We start from the raw sequence: 20,251 nt of genomic DNA on the forward strand, positions 1-20,251 counted from the left end.
AATGAGTAAGTGGCAGCACCACCAAAACTTTATTCCTGCGTGTAACCCTTCCCTTCTGCGGTTTCCCCTTTCGTCCAGGCCAAATAACATGGCGAAGCGCATCAGTCAGAGTAATAAACGGGTTTCTGTAGTTAGAGTTGTGGATACTTGAATAATGTTGAACGCAGTTAGGCCATGGTCAAGGTTGCTGCTTCAAGACATGTTTTCATACACCGTCACACTGTTCACATGCACTGACGTCATCAGTATCTAAACCCCCTTTACTGACAAAAAAATTGGGGCATTCTCGCCACCTACTGTTCCGGAGTACGGAAGTCCGTTGTCACAGAAAAATTCACTTTTGCGCTGTCAACCGTTTAGACGGCAAGTCTAGTCACCCCCGTTGATGTGTAAACGCCCCCTAAGAGGACTTGGTTATCTGCAAACCTAGATGTCAAAGATTGTATTTCTTCCGCATAAATGGAGTAACCAGTTTTGTTTTGAAGTTATGCATTTTTTGGGTGTCGGGCTGCCTCAGAGAACTAAAGTAGGACTGGCTCCCCTGACAGGCCGCTGGAGGAAACAACTCCGCGTGTTGATGTTAATTTGGTTTATAAAAATATTTTTGGTCAATTCTTTCTGATACATAGATATCTCTATGTAAATATCTCACATTCAGACAAGGATGGTTTACAGTCAGGTGCAGCGTATATATGAGGGGTTTTTTTTCTAAAATTTTGTGAAACTTGGGCAGTATTATTTAGGTATGAAAGAAGAGCACGATTTCAGCCACGTTTGATAGAACAGTTCGTGCTTTTGTTTTAATACTGTAATTATTCTTTGTACATTGTCTTTTGGTGCTTAGAAAGGAGCTTTGAAATCAATTATTATTGATTGATATTGATATTAACATTTCAAGTAGCAGTTTGTCTTGTTTTATTCTGTATCCTTGTATGGACTACAGACTTGTTAACTTTATATAGGGCGAGTTGATAGCAACAGGCAGGCTGGTTGCAGGCATTAGGGGCATATTACGAGGCCGCCGGTTGAAACTTACAGTGGTTCTCCACGGGTCTTTGACCTGTCTGACAGTCGGCGGGCAGGACACGGTCCGTGTCACTGCCTCTATCTGAACAGAGGGAGGAAGGGAGGGAAGAGCAGTTTAGACGAGACAATGGCGTGGATAGAGATGAAAGAAAACGCAAAAAAACAAAAACACTTTTTACGGACACAAATGAGATGAGGATAAATCTGCTTGTTAGGGGATAACTGATGTTATGCATTGCAACTATGGTATTGGTGGATGTACGCAGTGGGATGACAGACAACGCCAAAGAAAAAAAAAAAAAGAGGGATCCGGAATTCTTTGGTAGAGACTAAACTATCAGTAGAAAAGACTTGCATCAACACATTTTTTAGACTATCCAAACAACGACAATCAAACCAGTCCAAAAGTCTACTGAAATCAACCTATTAATCAAACAAAGTGCCAGCAAGCACAAGCTCCCAGTTACATGATGCTTGACTGTACAGTACCCCAAGAATAGCAGCAGCATCACAGATTCAAGAGTGGATTACGAAAAGGGGATCCCTAAAAGGACATCCCTTCCCCGGCATTGGCCGTCATGTCCAAAAGACCAGCCCTTCTGCCAGCGCCGTTTATTCCGGGCTCGGATTACGTTGACCCACATTTTCCCGCTGAGCGACACACGTGCGCTCTGTCGTGTTCGTCGGCTGTCTAAATTAGGGGAGGTTAGCGGGCCACGCTGCTGGTGACACACTCGCCAATCCGAGGATCAGAAATAGCTGACGCCTCTGAGGGTTGCTACTGTTTGGGTTGAGACGTGTCTTGAACAAGCTGAAGGGTTTGGAAGCGACAGGTGTTTGGTGCTGAGGAGGCATTTGACATCGAGGTTGTTATGCAATACAAGCACTTTTGAACGCCAGTGTAATGCTAACACAATGATAGACACCATTGTATAAGAAATAACAGTTAAAAATACAACAACAACAAAAAATACTTTTTTTTTTTGTTAAGATCAGACGATATTAAAAAAATCGTGATCTTTTTGCCAGATCGCCCAGCCTTAGCTGAGACAAACTATTATTTTAATAGTTGAATAATCACACATTATATTGTGATTTGTCATCAAGCAGCTCCTGTTTACTGTAAATAACATTATAAACGATTGTACAGTTAGTCCCCAGGTTACGAACGAGTTCCGTTCCTACACTGGTGACGGAACCCGAATTTCCGCGTAGGTCAGCATTAACACTTTAGGTAACCCTAAATACGCCTTAAATCTCTAAATAACTATTCAAAAGCATGTATTATACTGTACATCATATTAATAAAATGAAAAAAATATGAGCTATTACTTCCCTCCGGTAACATTGATCAGACCACCATAGTCTATGGTTGTTCTTACAACTGAAATGTATTCATTTGTCACCGCCAAACTACGAACACACAATCAAAAAATAAAATACAATAATGACAAACAGCGTACAATAATCCTATGAAGTTAATCAATAGAGACATATTTGCTTACGAAGACATACCTCAATGGCTACACATAATGCGTAGGGAAATAAGGTCCAAATCTTGGACGATTCAACAAGAAAAACGGAAGCAAATACTCAAGTGGGCGCAGCTGCGGCCCACAGTACCTGCCCTTCCTACCACGCCCCTTTTTGGTGCCTTCTGTGTCCAATGATGCGGAAAAGGGGTTAGAGCTTAAGGTTTGGGTTAGGGTAAGGTTTAGGGTCATTGAAAGCTGGAGGCACGGTTGATGAATGACGAACACATGATGAAGGAAAGGGCCGCGGTTGGCGGATGACGAACCTTGATCTGATTGCTCGATAAAGCAGGGGGCGTGGTTGACAAGTACTGCGGGCCGCAGCTGGACCCTTCTCGCTATTAGGGGCACCGGTCCAGAAGTGAAAACGAACGCTGCTCAATAAGCTAGCAAGGTAACAGCGTGCTAACGGGGGGGAGCATTGCCAGGCCCGTGCCATTTAAAGTTTCTCTGCCTTCTTGAAATGTTAACTGGCGTTTAATCCTGCTTTCCGATGTGAAAGCAACGCTCGAAACTAATAGATATTAACGCTGGCATTACGTCAAACAAGTCCGAGTGCAACAAAGAAAAGCGGACCACATATATAGTGTAATGTAATACCAGATAAGCATAGCAATTACAAGGGGGAAAAAATGACTGAAGATAAAACAGCGGACGAGACTCCGGCGTCGTAAAGTCAAAATCACGTAAGTCAGGAATGTCATAACCCGGGGACTACCTGTATTCCATATTTTAGCTGTAAGTATGCAACCAAATCAAAACCTTCGCTGAACTATGGACTATGAATACTATGAATACTACGCAACTGAAGCCCAACCCAAAAATTTAAGTCTCAACATTCTGACACACAGCCAGGAATCAAATACAGCAAAACATTTTTTGCAGTCGACTATAATAACATGAAGTTGAGCCGAAACCAATAAATCGATGAAATCATTCATATTTTGTTTCTTTTCAAATAATCCGGCCAGCTCAAAAACATGACACATTTGTCTTTTTAGTTGTCTTGCCCTTTTACCTTTTACCATATTTGAGGTTTGACTTGCTTCTGTTTTCATTTTTGACTCCTTCAGTAGAGTTGAATAAGAAGGTGTTTAGCTCACCTTCTAACAAGATCACGGCAGACACAAGCCAGGCCCTGACATCAGCGAGTAAGCAAAGTTCGATCAACACTAAGGGTGTCACGGTTCACGTGGATGTATTGAACTGTATCGGCTTTGCGTTTTCAGTTCGTTTCACTTGCGTACCATTTCAGTCTTGTTTCATGCACTTTTTTCCTCATAAAATGTATTATTAGCACAAGCTATGTGCTACGTGTGGAACCAACTGCGGGAGTTTCCGTACAGATGCCTTAAGTGTCAGACGCTCAGAGCTCCCTTTTACTTCACTACCGATAGCAGGCCGGCCTCAAGCGGCTGGCGGTGTTTCAACGGATGCCCAGGTTTACATTTTGAAAACAAAAGCGTAGCAAGTTTTTTTACAGCCTTTTTTGTACTGAGAATGAACCAAGCTGAGCACTTAAAAAATTGAACGGAAATTACATTTTAGTGTACTGTTACACCTGTACTCAACACTAGGGGGTGTGACAATATATCGAAAAGGTGATATATCGTGATACTTTGTGGCCCAAAAAGGTTATTGATATGCCCCCGCCAAGAATTGATATATCATTTTAAAAATGTGTCACCATTTAGAAAAAAGAGGAACAGGTTGCTACCAGCATCTCACATTAGAAAACTGTCCGAGTTAGCTCTCTGGCTGCCATTGACGGCGCTGGACGTCCAATTCATTTTGACTGGATTGGACGTCTAGCTCCATCACTGGCAGTGAAACCAGAGCATTCACGGCCAGTTTTTTGTGGGCATTTGAAGGTCACTTCCCGTTCATTTTAGGGCATTTACAGATTACTTCCTGTTGAATTTGAGTCCCTTGCTATTCATTTAGAGACATTCTTGAGACAGCTCCTATTCATTAACCCAAAATGATCAGGAAGTGACCTATAAAAGCCCCAAAATCAACAAGAAGTGACCCGTAAATGCCCTACAGGCAAAAGGAAGTGACTGAAAATAAACAGGAAACGACGTGAAATGCCCCAAAATGAACTAATTTCCCACCATTTGCTGCCACTGACTGCCATAGACGACCAATCTGTTTGAAGTGAAAGGGATGGCAGCAATCAAAGAATGTTCATTCGCTGCCACCCTCCCTGTCCAAATGGATTGGAGGTCTACTACTATGAACTCATTCCAATTTACAGCAAAAGGATAAAAAGAACTTGTCTTTCTGTTTAATGGGATCATTGTTTTTGTCAGCCTTGTATTGCAAATCGTATTGTGAGCTTCAGAGAGGTACCCATCCCTACTCAATACCACATCTAAACAAAAAACAACACTTACCTGCATGTCTTTAGTGGCGATCTCCCCCGGGGTTGGCCAGCTATTGGCGTCGCAAAAGTCTCCGACCTAAGCAAACATAGCAAATCAAGGTCTGAATAACGAAGCAAGCAGAAAGGATAAGATTGCAGTTATTGGAATTCCAACAGAGTGTCCAAGGGTTTGTTTCAGTATAGAATTACTGTGTTTACTCATTAAGGCCTACAAAGCTTTTGGTGGAATCTAACAACTTCAAAACAGAGTTATTCAAGTTACATTACCCCAATGTATTACAGTCATCACTTCTGTTTTCGTCACACAAACTCTTCACCGGATCGGGTCAGGTGACATATGGTTATTCATTTCAGTCGATAGCAGGGAGTGAATTGAACAAAACGGCTAACTGCTGTGTTTTAGTTTATCACTTAAATTGTTATTACACAAATGCAACATTAATCCAAATGCTGTTTTGAAAAATGGCGCACAGATTTATTAGATTTTTGTGTGTTTACATAGCTCCCCTGTAACACCATATCTCGGACTCCATTTGGCGCAAAGACTGATAACAGCTTAAAACTGGAAAATAAAAAACACCTGAAGATTTACCTTTCCTCCGCGCCTGGCCTTGGGAGGATTGCCCGCTCTCACCACTTTGGCAGGAACAGTTGTCTCTGTTGAAACAAGATACATACGTCTTGATAAGAAACCTGCTGATTATATCACAACACAGACGGAACAAAAAAGCAGCTCGATACATTTGACCCAAAAAAATGCGCTTGCTTTTTCATGACACAAAAGCTCAGGAAAAAAACAACAATTTAACTTGGAATCAGAAAATAACATCGCAAGCTTGAAAAGACTGTGGCTGTTTATTAATTTCATAAGGAAATTTGGTTTGAGGTATTTAAGGCCCTATGTATTGTCTTCTGTTGGACAAATTTCACGATACAAACGCAAAAGAGCCTAGAATTCCTAAAATGTTTTCACACCCGCATTCATTGACAATACTTGTGTATGGTTGTGTTTTTGTCTTGTTTTTTTTTTTATAAACAAAATAGGGCGGCAACTAACAATTATTTTTACAATCGATTAATGGGACAATTACCCAAATTTTTGGACTATAAGCCGCTACTTTTTTCCCCTCATTTTGAATCCTGCGGCTTTTACTCAAGAGCAGTCTAGTGATTTTTTTGTGTTAATATATAACATTATATTTGACCGCGGCATCATAAGACTGCCATAAGACTACTACTTATTTACTTATTCACTTATTTCTTTCTACCACTATCATGGGCATCAATGAACGCGTATGCCAGATGTCACTAAGTGTCATCCGGCAAATTAGATCACAAACTCCATTTATGTCCAGCTCGAATCTTTTACATCCATTCAAAAGTGAGATCATTTGCAGGATGCGCAAAAAGACATCTGTCATAAGCATTCATTTTAATGCTCATGGCAGTGTCATGTCGTAAATTGGTCTTATGGCAGTCTTATGGTTGCCTGGCTCTGCCAGACTTTTCTCCCTGTATTTTTCAAACACTGAGAGAAATGGTCTGGGAACCATCCCATTAACAGCCTTTTCGAGCAGGTACAAAATCAATCGACAAATCAGATTCGTTTATTTGCGTGACGTGTTTTTAACGAGCAACGTCACTCTTGCGCGTCGGAAGTCGTCTCCACAACAAAGCTGAACAGGAGAGCCGAGAATATGTCCCAATCCAAGGTAAAATCAGTTTTAAATTACCAAAAACACATCGACACGAGTCATTGACAAGTCTGTCCCGCGCTAGCCATGTTGAATAAACTCCGCTCTCCTCGTACATTTACTTCCGCGCGCAAGTCCCTGGTCCTGCCCTCGTCGCTTTGATAACTTGACGTCTGCCCTGCCCGTCGCTGATTGGTCCACTCCGCTGTCTGTTTGCTGTGGCTTGCTCCGCCCTGGAAATTGTATCCGCGGGAATGGTGGCCAGACTCAATAGCTGGAACAGCGGTGAGTCTGGTGTACCAGGCTAGTCTTATGGGGCCACTGTCAAATGTTTTCCGAAAACACCATAACTAGCAATTAATGAAACAACTGGAACAGTAACCGAAGAAATAATTAACACAGAACATGAACTTTTATTCTTATTTACATCTGTAGCACCGCAATGCATGCTAAGACGAGGAGGCATGTTGGACGACAACAGTGATGACAGCAGGAGGCAGCAGAGGTTGAATGTCTCGATAAGGGAACAGTGATGGCCAAAAGAAGTTTATGGAAGCAATGAAGCTTTGCAGCCAATTGATTCAAAGCTTCATGGTGGTTCAGTTGGTCTTATGACAGTCTTATAATGCCGCTGTCAAAGTGTTTCTGGTTAACATCTAAATATCCCATAAAACAGTGAGGACAGCTGTAGCTTATGCCATAATTTTCGGACTATAAACTGCTACTTTTTTCCGTTTTTCTGTACTAATTATTTATTCAGTTACGGTTGTTTCATTATTTGCTTGTTATGGTATTTGGTAACACTTTACTTGACAGTGGCATCACAAGACTTTCATAAGACGGTCATATTTATGACATGACACCATCATGGGCATTACTGAATGCTTATGACAGATGTCATTAACACTGGAAATCCCGGGATTTTTTTTGGCTATGAAGAAATACCAGAAAGGCGTCAGATGACCCCGATACCAAACTGACTACTGGGCTTTGTCAAACAATATACCACTCAAACAAGCAATCAAGCAGGCCACCCCCCTACACACTCCTGTGGAGTCGCTGCCTAGGTGTGTGTGTGTGTGTGTGGGGGTGTCACTCTGGATAGCTGCAATTAGCATCTTGAATCCCCGTAGTCAGCTTGGTTGGGCTCCAGGGCCTCCGCGACCCTCGTGAGGAAAAGCGGCATGGAAGAGGAATGAATGAATGTATGTAAGACAGACGGGTGGACTTCTTGGTGGGTCTTGCAAAGGAATTGGCTCACTTTCATGTGGGCGCAGAAGGACGTTTTTTAAGTAGTGTCATATGTCACTACATAAAAAATGTTTTGTTATGTTTATTACACCGTCCCATGTATAGGCAAACTGCAGCTTTTTGAACATGTAAAAAGGTTGTCCGCCCGATTGCCTGTCTGAGCGGTCCACTGTCCAACAAAGCCAAGGCAGCCCTCTCCTACAAACACTCAAACAAACACAAGATGCGAATTGGAGCAATCCAACCCTGTGGTTTTGCGAGTGTGAATGGGAATGACTAATGAGGACCATAGTGCTCACAAAAGATATGCTGATTAGGGTCAGATGATCCTTGTCTGGTTGCAAAAGTGATTTGTATCAACTTATACACCTTTGGTAGTTCTAGTGTTAAGTGTCATCTGGCAAATAATATTACCAACTCCATTTATGTCCAGTTTGGATCTTTTACATCCATTGAAAAGTGAGATAATTTGCCGGATTTCACCAAATGACATCCGTTATAAGCATTTATTAATGCTCATGACAGTGTCATGTCTTAGTTATGATTGTCTAATGACAGTATTATGGCGCCACTGTCAAATAAAGTGTTAGCAAATACCATAACTGGCAATTAATGAAACAACTGGAACAGTAACTGGAGAAATAATTAGCACAAAACATGAATTCTGATTCTTATTTACATACATAGTGCTGCAATGCATGCTAGGAGGCATGTTGTATGACAACAGTGATGACAGCATTTGGTAGCAGAGGTTGACTGTCTTCCCCAAGTGAGCAGTGATGGCAAAATGAAGCTTCTTGAAGCAATAACGCTTTGGAGTCAATTGGTTCAAAGCTTCATAGCGGTTCATTTTGGTCTTATGACATTCGTATGATGCTGCTGTCACATAAAGCGTTACCAATTAGTATGTTTTGGTGTGAATATCCCATAATACATTGAAGACAGCTGCGGCTTATAGTCCAGTGCGGCTTATCTATGAACAAATGCTGTTTTCATGTCACACTTGGAGAGTGGCGGCTTAAAGTCTGGTGCGCCTTGCAGTGCAAAAATTACGTTAGTCCAGTGCGGCTTATCTATGAACAAATGCAGTTTTCCTGTCAAATTTAGTGGGTGTCGGCTTATAGTCAGGTACGCCTAATAGTCCAGAAATTATGGTAATTAAATAATCGGATAAATGTCACTTTTTTATCAATTAGCTTCACTTGAAGTTGTTTTAGGCATGTTGTAAGCAACAAAAGACAACGATGAACATTTCCTTTAAAAAAATATTTTATTACAACTTCCTGACTTAACTGTAGTCTACAACTGTACTGTTGAAACCAGTTTTAAATAAAGGTTCTGAGAATAAAACAATAATTTCTCAGTACACAAATCGGACAAGACCTGTTCATTCAAATAAAAAAAGTGCTGCTGATGAACATTTCTTCCCTGTAGGCTAAGTGCTGATATAAATTGTGTCAATGACACATTTATTTTCTTTAAACAAACTAAACATTAAAATCATAAGGAGGAGGAATACTAATGAATTTGTTTTCTTTATCCAACAGTTCTTCATAAATATCAAAAGCCAACTTCAAAGCCCACTCTGTTGTGGGACAATTTACAGTTTGAATGGGCGTTTTGTGTTCAAAGGAGTCGAAGCTAAGTATATACTGATCGCAAAATACTATACTTTTTACAGTACTTCCACTTCCGCTTTTCCCAGGAGTGTTGTGGCATAAAAACATATATATTTTTGTATCTTTTGGCAATGCCATTGTATTTCTGGATTATTTTGTGACTTTTTAGCCCTTAAAAAAGAAAAAAATATATAAATTAGGCCTGAACGATATTGGAAAAAATTAACATTGCGATATATTGCCAAGGCCCCACACTTACTTTTTGCATTGGTTGTACTCGTGCGCCTAACTTTTTCTTGAGGTGCACCAGCACATGTAGGCGGACACAAATTTTTCATTGCATAATGCCATACTTTTAATAACTCTCCATAACATTCTTATAGTTCATTAATCTTTTGAAACTCTTATCCTCACAAGGGTCACGGGGGTACTGGAGCCTATCACAGCTAACTCCAGGCAGAAGGCGGGGTACACCCTGAACAGGTTGCCAGCCAGTCGCAGGGCACATATAGACACACAACCCATTCACGCACACACTGACTGACGCCTTCGAACAATTTGGAGTATTCAATCAACACACCAAGCACATTTTTGGGGAATGTGGCAGGAACCTGGGGAAAACCCAAGCTTATTTTTTTAAACAAGAATAATGTTGAAATGCTTTATTGAGCGAGTTCACTCAAATTAACCACGCTATGACGATTGAATACACCATGATCACCCGATTTCTGGTAACGTGAGCCGTTATATGAATGGGTGTGGTTTCTTTATATAAAGAACTGAGAAAACTTTACTATCGAACACGAACACAAGTGCTAATATGCTAAATATTAAATATAATTAAATATTATTGATTCAGCAACTCAACCTGAGTGTAGCAGTAAACTCTCTTGCTCTAATCACTGGCACTCACAACAAGTACCCAAACAGGACTGCTCATAGCTGCCGGCAAAAAGCGAAAATCCAACTCGTTGGCCACAAATTTATTCAAGGGATCTACTGATAGAAAGGCTTGTAACTAAACGTTATAATGAGTTAAAATAATTTGATATTAAAAACACTCTTTTCGTTTTTATACAATTTGTAAAATTCGTTTTAACTAGCAGGTCGCCATTGTTGTTGTAGTCGCAGGGCGGTGACGTCACATGGTTACGCTGCCGGGCTTCCAGAGTATGACTCTAGCGTACATAAACATGGCATCTGGTCAACCCTTTCAATTTGAAGCTGAGAGGAACATTAACGAGCATAATAGCACTGTCAAGATTTCACAAAACGAGCAGCAAAAGCAAAATGAACAGCAAAGACGGGATGAGAAAACAAGTATCAATAAAAAAAAAAAAAATAATAAAATAAAAAAAACCTGTTCTGCCAAAATGTGCTACACCGGCAAAACGTCTACAAGAGGCGAATTTGACACCCAAAGTGCTACTGTGCGCTTTAAGCTTGTTTTGTTCAGATGCATTCAGACAGACCACACTAAAGATGCCAAAAGAAAATACTTAAAAGTAGTAATATTAAAGGGGATGTTTCGGCAAAGGGGGTGTGAGACATCAATAGAACCGTTATGCGCCAAGATAACAAATATTGATAAAGTTAACAAAAAAATCAATCACATTAATGAGCAATTATCGAAAATAGATCGAAAATGACGAACACTACCGAAAGTGTTCCGGAAACAGCCGAATGGGGCGGCGACGTCACGACAAGTGATTGAAAGTCGAGGCGGAGCTAGGTGCCATTGTTTTTTAACGACGAGAGAGTAGCGTTGGGGTTTGTTTGACCAAAACATCACAACAATGGTTCAAAACTGCTGTGCTATGTGGTGTACAAATAGTTGTTTATCGGAATATAGTATCCATGAGTTCCTGAACGCGAAAAAAAAAGCTGGACTACACAGAAAATGGGTAAAGTTCGTCCGTGCAAAGAGGGCTAATTTTCTAGACACAGCCTCCGGCACGCTTTTCTGTGGTGCGCATTTTCCAACTGAAAGCTTCTCGAACTATGGACAAGAGAAATCGGGTTTTGCTAAAAGATTGCTGCTCAAAGGAGATGCGGTGCCGACCATAGATGCACAGCCACCTAAATGTCCCGAGATATCAAGAGAGAGACGATGACTGCTAAAGGAGGCTAAAGCTACGCAAAGAAGGGAGCAGCCAAGCTTGAAATGGCCAGAGTGAGTACTCTTTTATAATTAATAAAAAAAAAATGTCACGCCTTTGGATACAGGACTCGACACATGTATAAATGATCGTTCGTAAAATATATAGAACAAATCCTCTCATCCCGTTCATATTTGTGTCTGTTGGCAGAGCGAAAAGCTATGATAGCGCAATAAATTATAATTATTCTATGCATTCCTTTATTTTGCAGTCACGGTGTATCAGCTTCACAAAAAGAAATGCTAAACAAATCATTGGTGTTTCCCACACGATCTGCTGCCGATGTTTCATCAGTGTCATTGCTCCCCTCAATGACCGTTTCATTACGCTGCATTGGCGTTCGTTTGGGCTCAAATTGGTCACCTATAACACCGATTAAAGCTTTGCAACTCTCCTCGTCACCATTAGAAGAACATTCGTTACGTCCTTCTACGTCGGATTCGTCGCTGAAACTAGAAACGAAATTGTCTGCCATCATCGCCGCCATTCAGTATTAAAGCACTGAGCCTTTTTCTTGTTGAAGAAACAGCCCTCACTGCCAACTCTGAATTCTCTTTTATTGACAACGAGCGGTGTTTCTTCATGAGGGAACCTGGAATATGTGCAGGACGAACACAATGCATCAGCATAAACAGCTCAAAACACCCCTAATTCTCCCCACACTAGAAGGAATTATATTGATGCAGACAGGCGCTGCCCCCCTAGTGGCCGGTGGCACTCTCTTCACTTGACGTGACGTCACGCACACAATCTGCCAGATCTCGGGCGCCGGTCGTTTTAGCTTGACAATCGAGCCAAATTTCTCTCATTTTCTTGTGTGTAATTACACGAAGTGGCATGATATGAATACAAAAGGCATGCGTTTATGGATAAATGATGGAATATCAAAATTTTCCCAGGGCGCTACATCCCCTTTAAATAAGGGTGGTTTAAATATGCTACGTGACTAATGTGTCACGTTCTGCTGCTAATCAGATTTTGCTTTGTAATAGAGCCGGCTGTGTGGGTATTTCCGGCGTCGCACCTACAGCTAATTCCTGCTAATCAACAGTAATATATAAACGCAGGCGATCAAATAGAACGGTGCCGAGATATTAGCTTGCTGGTCGCCATTCGACACCTAGAACTTTCTAGTCTCTGTATTTACTAGCTTGTTCGTCAGCCGCCTTTGTTTTGTGATCCTCTACCTTGTGCAGGTATCGAGTGTATTTATTTTTGTTGTCTTCTTGGTTCTCTGCCCACCGCTTACTCGCTTAGTTCCGCATTATTGATCCCCGTCGCCCTAATGTCACGGACCCATTTTGTTGTTCCCTCTTTTCCGCGATTGCGTGTTTGTATTACATAAATCCTTGAACGTTTTCCCCTCGGTTGTTGTCTGCTCTTGGGTCCTATCTTATTTTCCGCATTCGCGGAACCGCAACAATGTGCTTTTAAGCTATCACAAGAAAACACAATGCTTAAAAGTATGAGATGGAAACACTTGCAAAAAGTATTTTGAGGCAATGAAAAGGTCATAGAAGACTACCGTACATAAAAATAAATAGTAAGTGCTCGCCGGTTTTAAACGATGTGTGCATGTGTTGGACGCCTCGCCACATAGAAGGAATTGGAGTAACCAGGTGGTGTACGTCTCGTGACAGTTACAATCTACGTCATCACCCCGAGCCTCCATTGCACGCATAAAACATGGCGCCCTCGGTAGGTCAAAACGTACTAAATATGATTTTTTAAAAATGGGCATTTTATGTGTTTCTAATAACATTTCAGTAAAAGACAACAATAGTGACTTATTAGAGCCTACAGGTCTTTAAGTCAGAGGTTTCCTTCAAGCGATTTTTATCGATTTAATCGATTAGTTGTTGCAGCCATAATACAAAAGAAGCTCAGTTGAATGATGTACTCACTTTGGGATGGAAGTCTGGTCTGGGTGCACACAAATTATACAAATATGCTCTTTGCCCTCAAATTCTACAGGCAGGTCTCACATGAGATTTGTTGAAAATCAGATCTTTGGCCTGATAACAGAATTGAGTGACAAAGCACTATGTAGCCACTCTCAAAATCGTCCACTTACAAAGAAAAGTGGTCAGTTGGTCAGTGTTGTGACTTCATCAGCGTATTAGGCTCAATGATTCCACACATTCCAGGACAAAACACGAATTAAAGGGCAGGCCAGTTAAAGACGCTGTGGCTGACGTTTCAATAATCTGGAGTGAAATAACAGGAAACGCATTTTCCTCTAACGGGGAATGACTCAGTGGCAAAGGGGCTTTACATGACTTGTTTACTTTTGACAACTTCCAACAGTTGTGGTTTTCCAAAATGCAAGCCTGGCTTTTTGGGATTTCCAAAAAAAGCTGCAACTTGCCTGTGAAGCCAAGTGGCAAAAATGTTGAATGAAGTGAAGTGAAGGGAGTGACCGCTACAATGAAATGTTGCGCACACATTTAAATCCCTGGTCAGTAATGCCAAAATTAGCCACTGATGACAACAAGCATCAATGGAAAGATCCTTTCAAACCTCTTTCGGAAGTCTGCATATTACTTCTTGACAGGAAACAAAAAACACTACACACTTCATCGAAGGGATTGAATCCACTTGCTTAGTTGTTGGAACAACAAGCCACTGGCTGAAGAAAGATTATCAGTTTGATGCAATCAACTCAAATGAACAATTAAACAGCACGCGAAAAAACATGAACACTGTGTTGTCCTGTGCTATAAAAACGAAATTTCATATAATGACATGACACTCCTTTTGAAAGTTGAATGGTCACCAATTATTTTTGTGATTACTCTGTCGGATCATGCTATTTCCCGTTTTATTGTTCTGGAATTAACACTTCAGACTATTCGAACCAATTCTTACACACTGAGAAAGGTTGGTCCAAAAATATTCTATAAATAAGTAACAATCATAGTTTTACAGAACAAAACAAAGCTTCTAAATATCTAATACAATTAATAACAAAGATACAGTGGGGCAAATAAGTATTTAGTCAACCACTAAATGTGCAAGTTCTCCCACTTGAAAATATTAGAGAGGCCTGTAATTGTCAACATGGGTAAACCTCAACCATGAGAGACAGAATGTGGAAAAAAAAAAAAATCACATTGTTTGATTTTTAAAGAATTTATTTGCAAATCATGGTGGAAAATAGGTATTTGGTCAATACCAAAAGTTCATCTCAATACTTTGTTATGTACCCTTTATTGGCAATAACGGAGGCCAAACGTTCTCTGTAACTCTTCACAAGCTTTTCACACACTGTTGCTGGCATTTTGGCCCATTCCTCCATGCAGATGTCCTCTAGAGCAGTGATGTTTTAGGGCTGTCGTTGGGCAACACGGACTTTCAACTCCCTCCATAGATTTTCTATGGGGTTGAGATCTGGAGACTGGCTAGGCCACTCCAGGACCTTGAAATGCTTCTTACGAAGCCACTCTGTTGCCCTGTGTTTTTTGGGATCATTGTCATGCTGAAAGATCCAGCCACGTTACATCTTCCATGCCCTTGCTGATGGAAGGAGATTTTCACTAAAAATCTCTCGATACATGGCCCCATTCATTCTTTCCTTTACACAGATCGTCCAGTCGTCCTGGTCCCTTTGCAGAAAAACAGACCCAAAGCGTGATGTTTCCACCTCCATGCTTTACAGTGGGTATGGTGTTCTTCGGATGCAATTCAGTATTCTTTCTCCTCCAAACACGAGAGCATGTGTTTCTACCAAAAAGTTCTATTTTGGTTTCATCTGACCATAACACATTCTCCCAGTCCTCTTCTGGATCATCCAAATGCTCTTTAGCGAACCGCAGACGGGCCTGGACGTGTACTGGCTTCAGCAGGGGGACACGTCTCGCAGTGGTAATGGTAATGGTGTTACACTTATATAGCGCTTTTCCACCTTTCAAGGCGCTCAAAGCGCTTTACACTATCTCACCATCCACCTACCAGTGCAGGATTTGAGTCCCTGGCAGCGCATTGTGTTACTGATAGTAGCCTTTGCTACTGTGGTTCCAGCTCTCTGTAGGTCATTCACTAGGTCCCCCCCGTGTGGTTCTGGGATTTTTGCTCACCGTTCTTGTTATCATTTTGAGGCCACGGGGTGAGATCTTCCATGGAGCCCCAGATCGAGGGAGATTATCAGTGGTCTTGTATGTCTTCCATTTTCTAATAATTGCTCCCACACTTGATTTCTTTACACCAAGCGTTTTACCTATTGCAGATTCAGTCTTCCCTGCCTGGTGCAAGTCTACAATTTTGTCTCTGGTGTCCTTCGACAGCTCTTTGGTCTTGGCCATAGCGGAGTTTGGAGTGTGACTGACTGAGCTTGTGGACAGGTGTCTTTTATACCGATAATGAGTTTAAAAAGGTGCCATTTATACAGGTAACGAGTGGAGCCTCGTTAGACGTTGCTAGACCTCGTTAAAAGTTAGACCTCTTTGACAGCCAGAAATCTTGCTTGTTTGTAGGTGACCAAATACTTATTTTCGACTCTAATTTGGAAATAAATTCTTTAAAAATCAAACAATGTGATTTTCTGTTTTTTTCCACATTGTCTCTCATGGATGAGGTTTACCGATGTTAACAATTACAGGCCTCCCTAATCTTTTCAAGTAGGAGAACTTGCACAATTGGTGGTTGACTAAATACTTATTTGCCCCACTGTAACCGATCAGCTTTCGTCGAGAACTACGGTAATAAGAGAATGTCCCCACTTGAGAGTCATAGAAGAAAATATGGAAAATTTTTAGCTTAACGTTTGCAACTGATTAATCGACTATCAAATTAGATGTCTATTAATTTGATAACCGATTAGTTGTTGGTCATCCAATTACTCATGGCAGCCCTGACCTTAACCTAATTTTCTTCTTAATTACCTAAGTAATTGTCCTATAATTGAATCCAACAGGTATTTTCAATGACACACATTTTGAATGGAAACAATATAGGGGTGCCTCTGGGTTGCTCACGATACAAGGCTAACGATAAGGATGATCTCACGATATGGTGATACAACAATGATCAATAACACACATACAAGCTCTTTTCATCCTTGTGCTTTGAATAGCGTACAGCACGAATGCTATTTTCAGACCGTGACGTCGCATCGTAAAGCGGAAGTGGGACATTATAGACATGTCCTCGCATACAAACTATTTCTGGTAGTTTTCTCTGGTAATCTTTCAAAAACGAACATGCCGATCAAGCACTGCTGATATGGAACTTGTTGAAACAACTCTAGACATTACGACATATGAAGATGTCTTCTTCATATGTTTCCCGAAACCAAAAACTCGGACGAAAAAATGTGACGAATGGATCAACTTGTGCGGACGTTTAACGCCAGCAAGGTGAAGCCATTCACATTTCATATGCAGTAAACATTGTGTTGGGGGGCATGGCCCCATGGTGTTGGGGTAAGCCATTTTGATATTTTAGGGTGGCGTTTTGTCGTGCTGCTTCTGTCTGACAATAAATGACCTGAAAAAATTAAAATGGTATCTGACTGCCACTGTTACCTATTCTGTTGAAAGTAATGGGGAAGGGTAAATAAATTACAGAATTAAGATTTTTTATTTATGAAAAATTTTTAAGTGTTCGTTGGCTGTCAAAGAGTAGCATTTGCGGTCGCTATACAAAAATAGCAATTTAAATTCCCCAGCTACACAAAAATAACAATTTAAATTACCCAAAAGAACGTCCAGAGACTTAAGACAACCAGAGGATATAATATATAAGAAAGACAGGGCATATGGTGGTAAAGGATAGATTGTTAAAACATGAGAATGTCATTGTCCGTGGCGTAAGGAAAAAGGTGTTGATAAAAAAAGCTAAGACTAAGCTTAGGTCAGCTCTTTTTTTTTTCCCAGTCTTTTTCAGCCCTTGACAATCAAGCCATCTCTAACTGAATATTTGTATGTTCCTCCAGACATCATTTTCAGACAGAATTGGTAGGTTTAGCTCTGTAAACATCTCCTTCGTACAGTATTACCATTCATTTACTATTGGGGACAAACGGAAGTGTGTCCCATCCTTAGCAATAGTTGCTAACGTCATGAATATTAATGAGCGGAAGTGACGTGTGGCTTGCGGTACGCCGTTGGGTTTATCCCTAGTAGATGTCCAATTCATTTGAACTGTGAGCGTGGGAAGAGGCTAACATCCCTCCCACTTCAAAAGGATTGGAGTCATTGGACATCTATGGTGGTCAACGGCAAGCAATATGTAATTCTGGGGCATTTCAGGTCATTTACTTTTGATTTTCAGTCACTTCCTGTTGATTTTGGGACATTTCTGGCTCATTTACTGTCAATTTTGGGTGACAGAACAGGAAGTGACCATGTTCCCTCAAGGCTGAGCACGTGCGCAATCGCACACTGCTTGAACAAAATGTATTGTAGCTAGACACGTTCCAATTATCGGTTTCAAGGTATACCGTGGTATGAATCCATCAAGCTTTCAAAACCGCAAAAATTTTCCATCATAGTGTTTCATTTTTTTTATGTCCCAAAAATGCATTGAGAAAACCCTCGCTCGAAGCTGCAAGGCTCAACCCTTTCGGTTGTTGCTCAGTGTCCGCGAGTCAGCTGTGCTACATGATAGCTGGAGGGGGTGAAACTCCTGAACTTTTTCCCCACTGGAGAAAACTAAATCCCGAATATAGGAGTACTTTGGCTACAGAAAAGTTACAGACCGCCGCGGCTTAGAGGAGGGCCAACCGACATGTAAAATATGTTTGCGGAGGGTGGCTGACGAGGAGGCTATACCGCCTATATGATTTCGCATTTATACAAAATTAAAGGTTAGTAAACACTGACATGAATGTTTCCCACCAGCTACGAGAGTTCACTCCAGCTTGTTTAATGTGTCTATGGTGGTAAAACATGTTTTTTCTGTCTCTGGCAACTGTCTGTGTTGAGAAAGAGTGTGTGTGTGTAATGTAAACATGATACGAGTCATACACACATGCTTTTTATGGAAAATAATTCAATTCTTTTTGTTCTGATGGTAAAAATGTTGCGCTGTGGCTGTGGGTTGGGAAATCCCTACAATAAACTTGAAAAAAATAAAAATGAGATCAGCTGTAAACGCATAAAAAAAATTACAAGCTACTGTGCATTAGAATACCATAATTGTTGGAACAAGAAAACTGACCTCTGTGAAGTTGGCCACCCATCAGAGACGCAAATTTACATAAAAATGGTGCCGTTCGTTTGTGCTACGTTTGTGCTATAAAAAGTTTTGTTTGTGCTGCTGTCAATTTTGAGATATTCACAATTCTTTTATAGGTCAATCTGAGGTCAACCAGCTCTCCATTCTGATTAGAAATGACTAAAAATGGTGTCAATTATTTGTGCTTCGTTTGCGTATTCTATCAAGTCTGCTCTTCAAATATTAACCGTACGAAGTTTTGTTTAGGTGCAGATTTTGAACTACTTTCTAGTTCATGTTTTCATTTCTCGGACAATATATAAATACTGTATATATATTAAAAAATTGTGTTCATTTTTTGTCTTGGGGGCCTAGACCTACCTTTACCATACCATGTGTTGCTGTACCCTCTTTATCTCATTCAGCAGAACTGACGACATTACACATTACAAAACTATGAGGCGACCTTGCTAGAAAATGTGACGTCAGAGCTGCGCATCCACAGCCGAGCGTTAAATGCCGGCCACGCTGGCAACAAGCATGCATTCCACAATGCAACGGCTAACAAACGAGCGCTTTGTCTCACCGAATCCCCGCAGGTCTCGGCTTAGAAACGCTGGAATGATCTTTTTCATAAACCCGACAAATAAACTATGCACAACTCTCTTGGCTTTCTGCCAGAACATCACATTAAAAGGGTTACCCGGGTTAAAAACGGTTCACGAATTAAATGCTTATTTTTAGTTGTGAATTCTGGCTATATCACGAGTGTAATTAGTTTCCTCACAACGCTGTGGGTTCCTGTTTTTTTCCAACAAGAGGTATGATTATGGACTGTTAATGAGCAAAGAACTCTGGGTTAGTTCATCCAACCAAACCACACTGTAAACATTGACAACTTTGAACAAACACAGGTGACACTTGCCTTACCTGCAACACGACTTTCAGTCGAGCGTAGGTAGACTAAACATGAACGGGCCACAAATAAGAGTAAGAAAGGACCAAAAAGTTGCCCGAATTTGAAAATGCATGACTGTCAGTGAGCCTGTACTTTCAATTTATTTTTAAAAGACATCTGTTTGAAAATTTTGATGAAAACAACTTAGGGGTTATTTAATTTTATTACACCAAGTGAGAAATGCGAACAACTTCCCTTTCTGCCGAATTTGTTTTAGATTTGAAATTGAAAATTGAATGACTGTTACACGAGGCCACGTGCTTATTTGCCGACTCCCATGTCACTCACGAGGTCAAACCACGTATTTTAATTGTACAAACACTCACATGTTTTGCTAAATTTGCTTTGATCTCAAACTGATTTGTCTGATGGATTTAGGGCAAACAGTCATCAAGAAAGCCACCGTCAAAGTTCAAAAGTGAATATAGGCACGCAGACAGCGTAATGACAAACCACTTATTTATCTGTTGT

The 20,251-nt window shown here is 40.8% G+C and overlaps 1 protein-coding gene across 5 annotated transcripts in view; it reads right to left on the reverse strand.

Annotated features, from left to right (window-relative positions):
• The window catches only part of larp1 (La ribonucleoprotein 1, translational regulator), a 76,182-nt gene that overhangs the window by 38,647 nt on the left and 17,284 nt on the right, over nt 1-20,251 (reverse strand). For 4 of the 5 annotated variants that reach the window (XM_057819997.1, XM_057819995.1, XM_057819996.1 and 1 more), the window contains exons 2-4: nt 5,537-5,601; nt 4,955-5,020; nt 1,037-1,108 (exon numbers count right to left, since the gene is read on the reverse strand). In XM_057819997.1, coding sequence (XP_057675980.1) covers nt 1,037-1,108; nt 4,955-5,020; nt 5,537-5,601 — 203 coding nt within the window. The remainder of the gene's footprint in view (nt 1-1,036; nt 1,109-4,954; nt 5,021-5,536; nt 5,602-20,251) is intronic. The other variant, XM_057819998.1, reaches the window with a different exon arrangement.

The sequence above is a fragment of the Corythoichthys intestinalis genome, chromosome 18 (genome assembly GCF_030265065.1).
Source record: "Corythoichthys intestinalis isolate RoL2023-P3 chromosome 18, ASM3026506v1, whole genome shotgun sequence".
Classification (NCBI taxonomy): Eukaryota; Metazoa; Chordata; class Actinopteri; order Syngnathiformes; family Syngnathidae; genus Corythoichthys; species Corythoichthys intestinalis.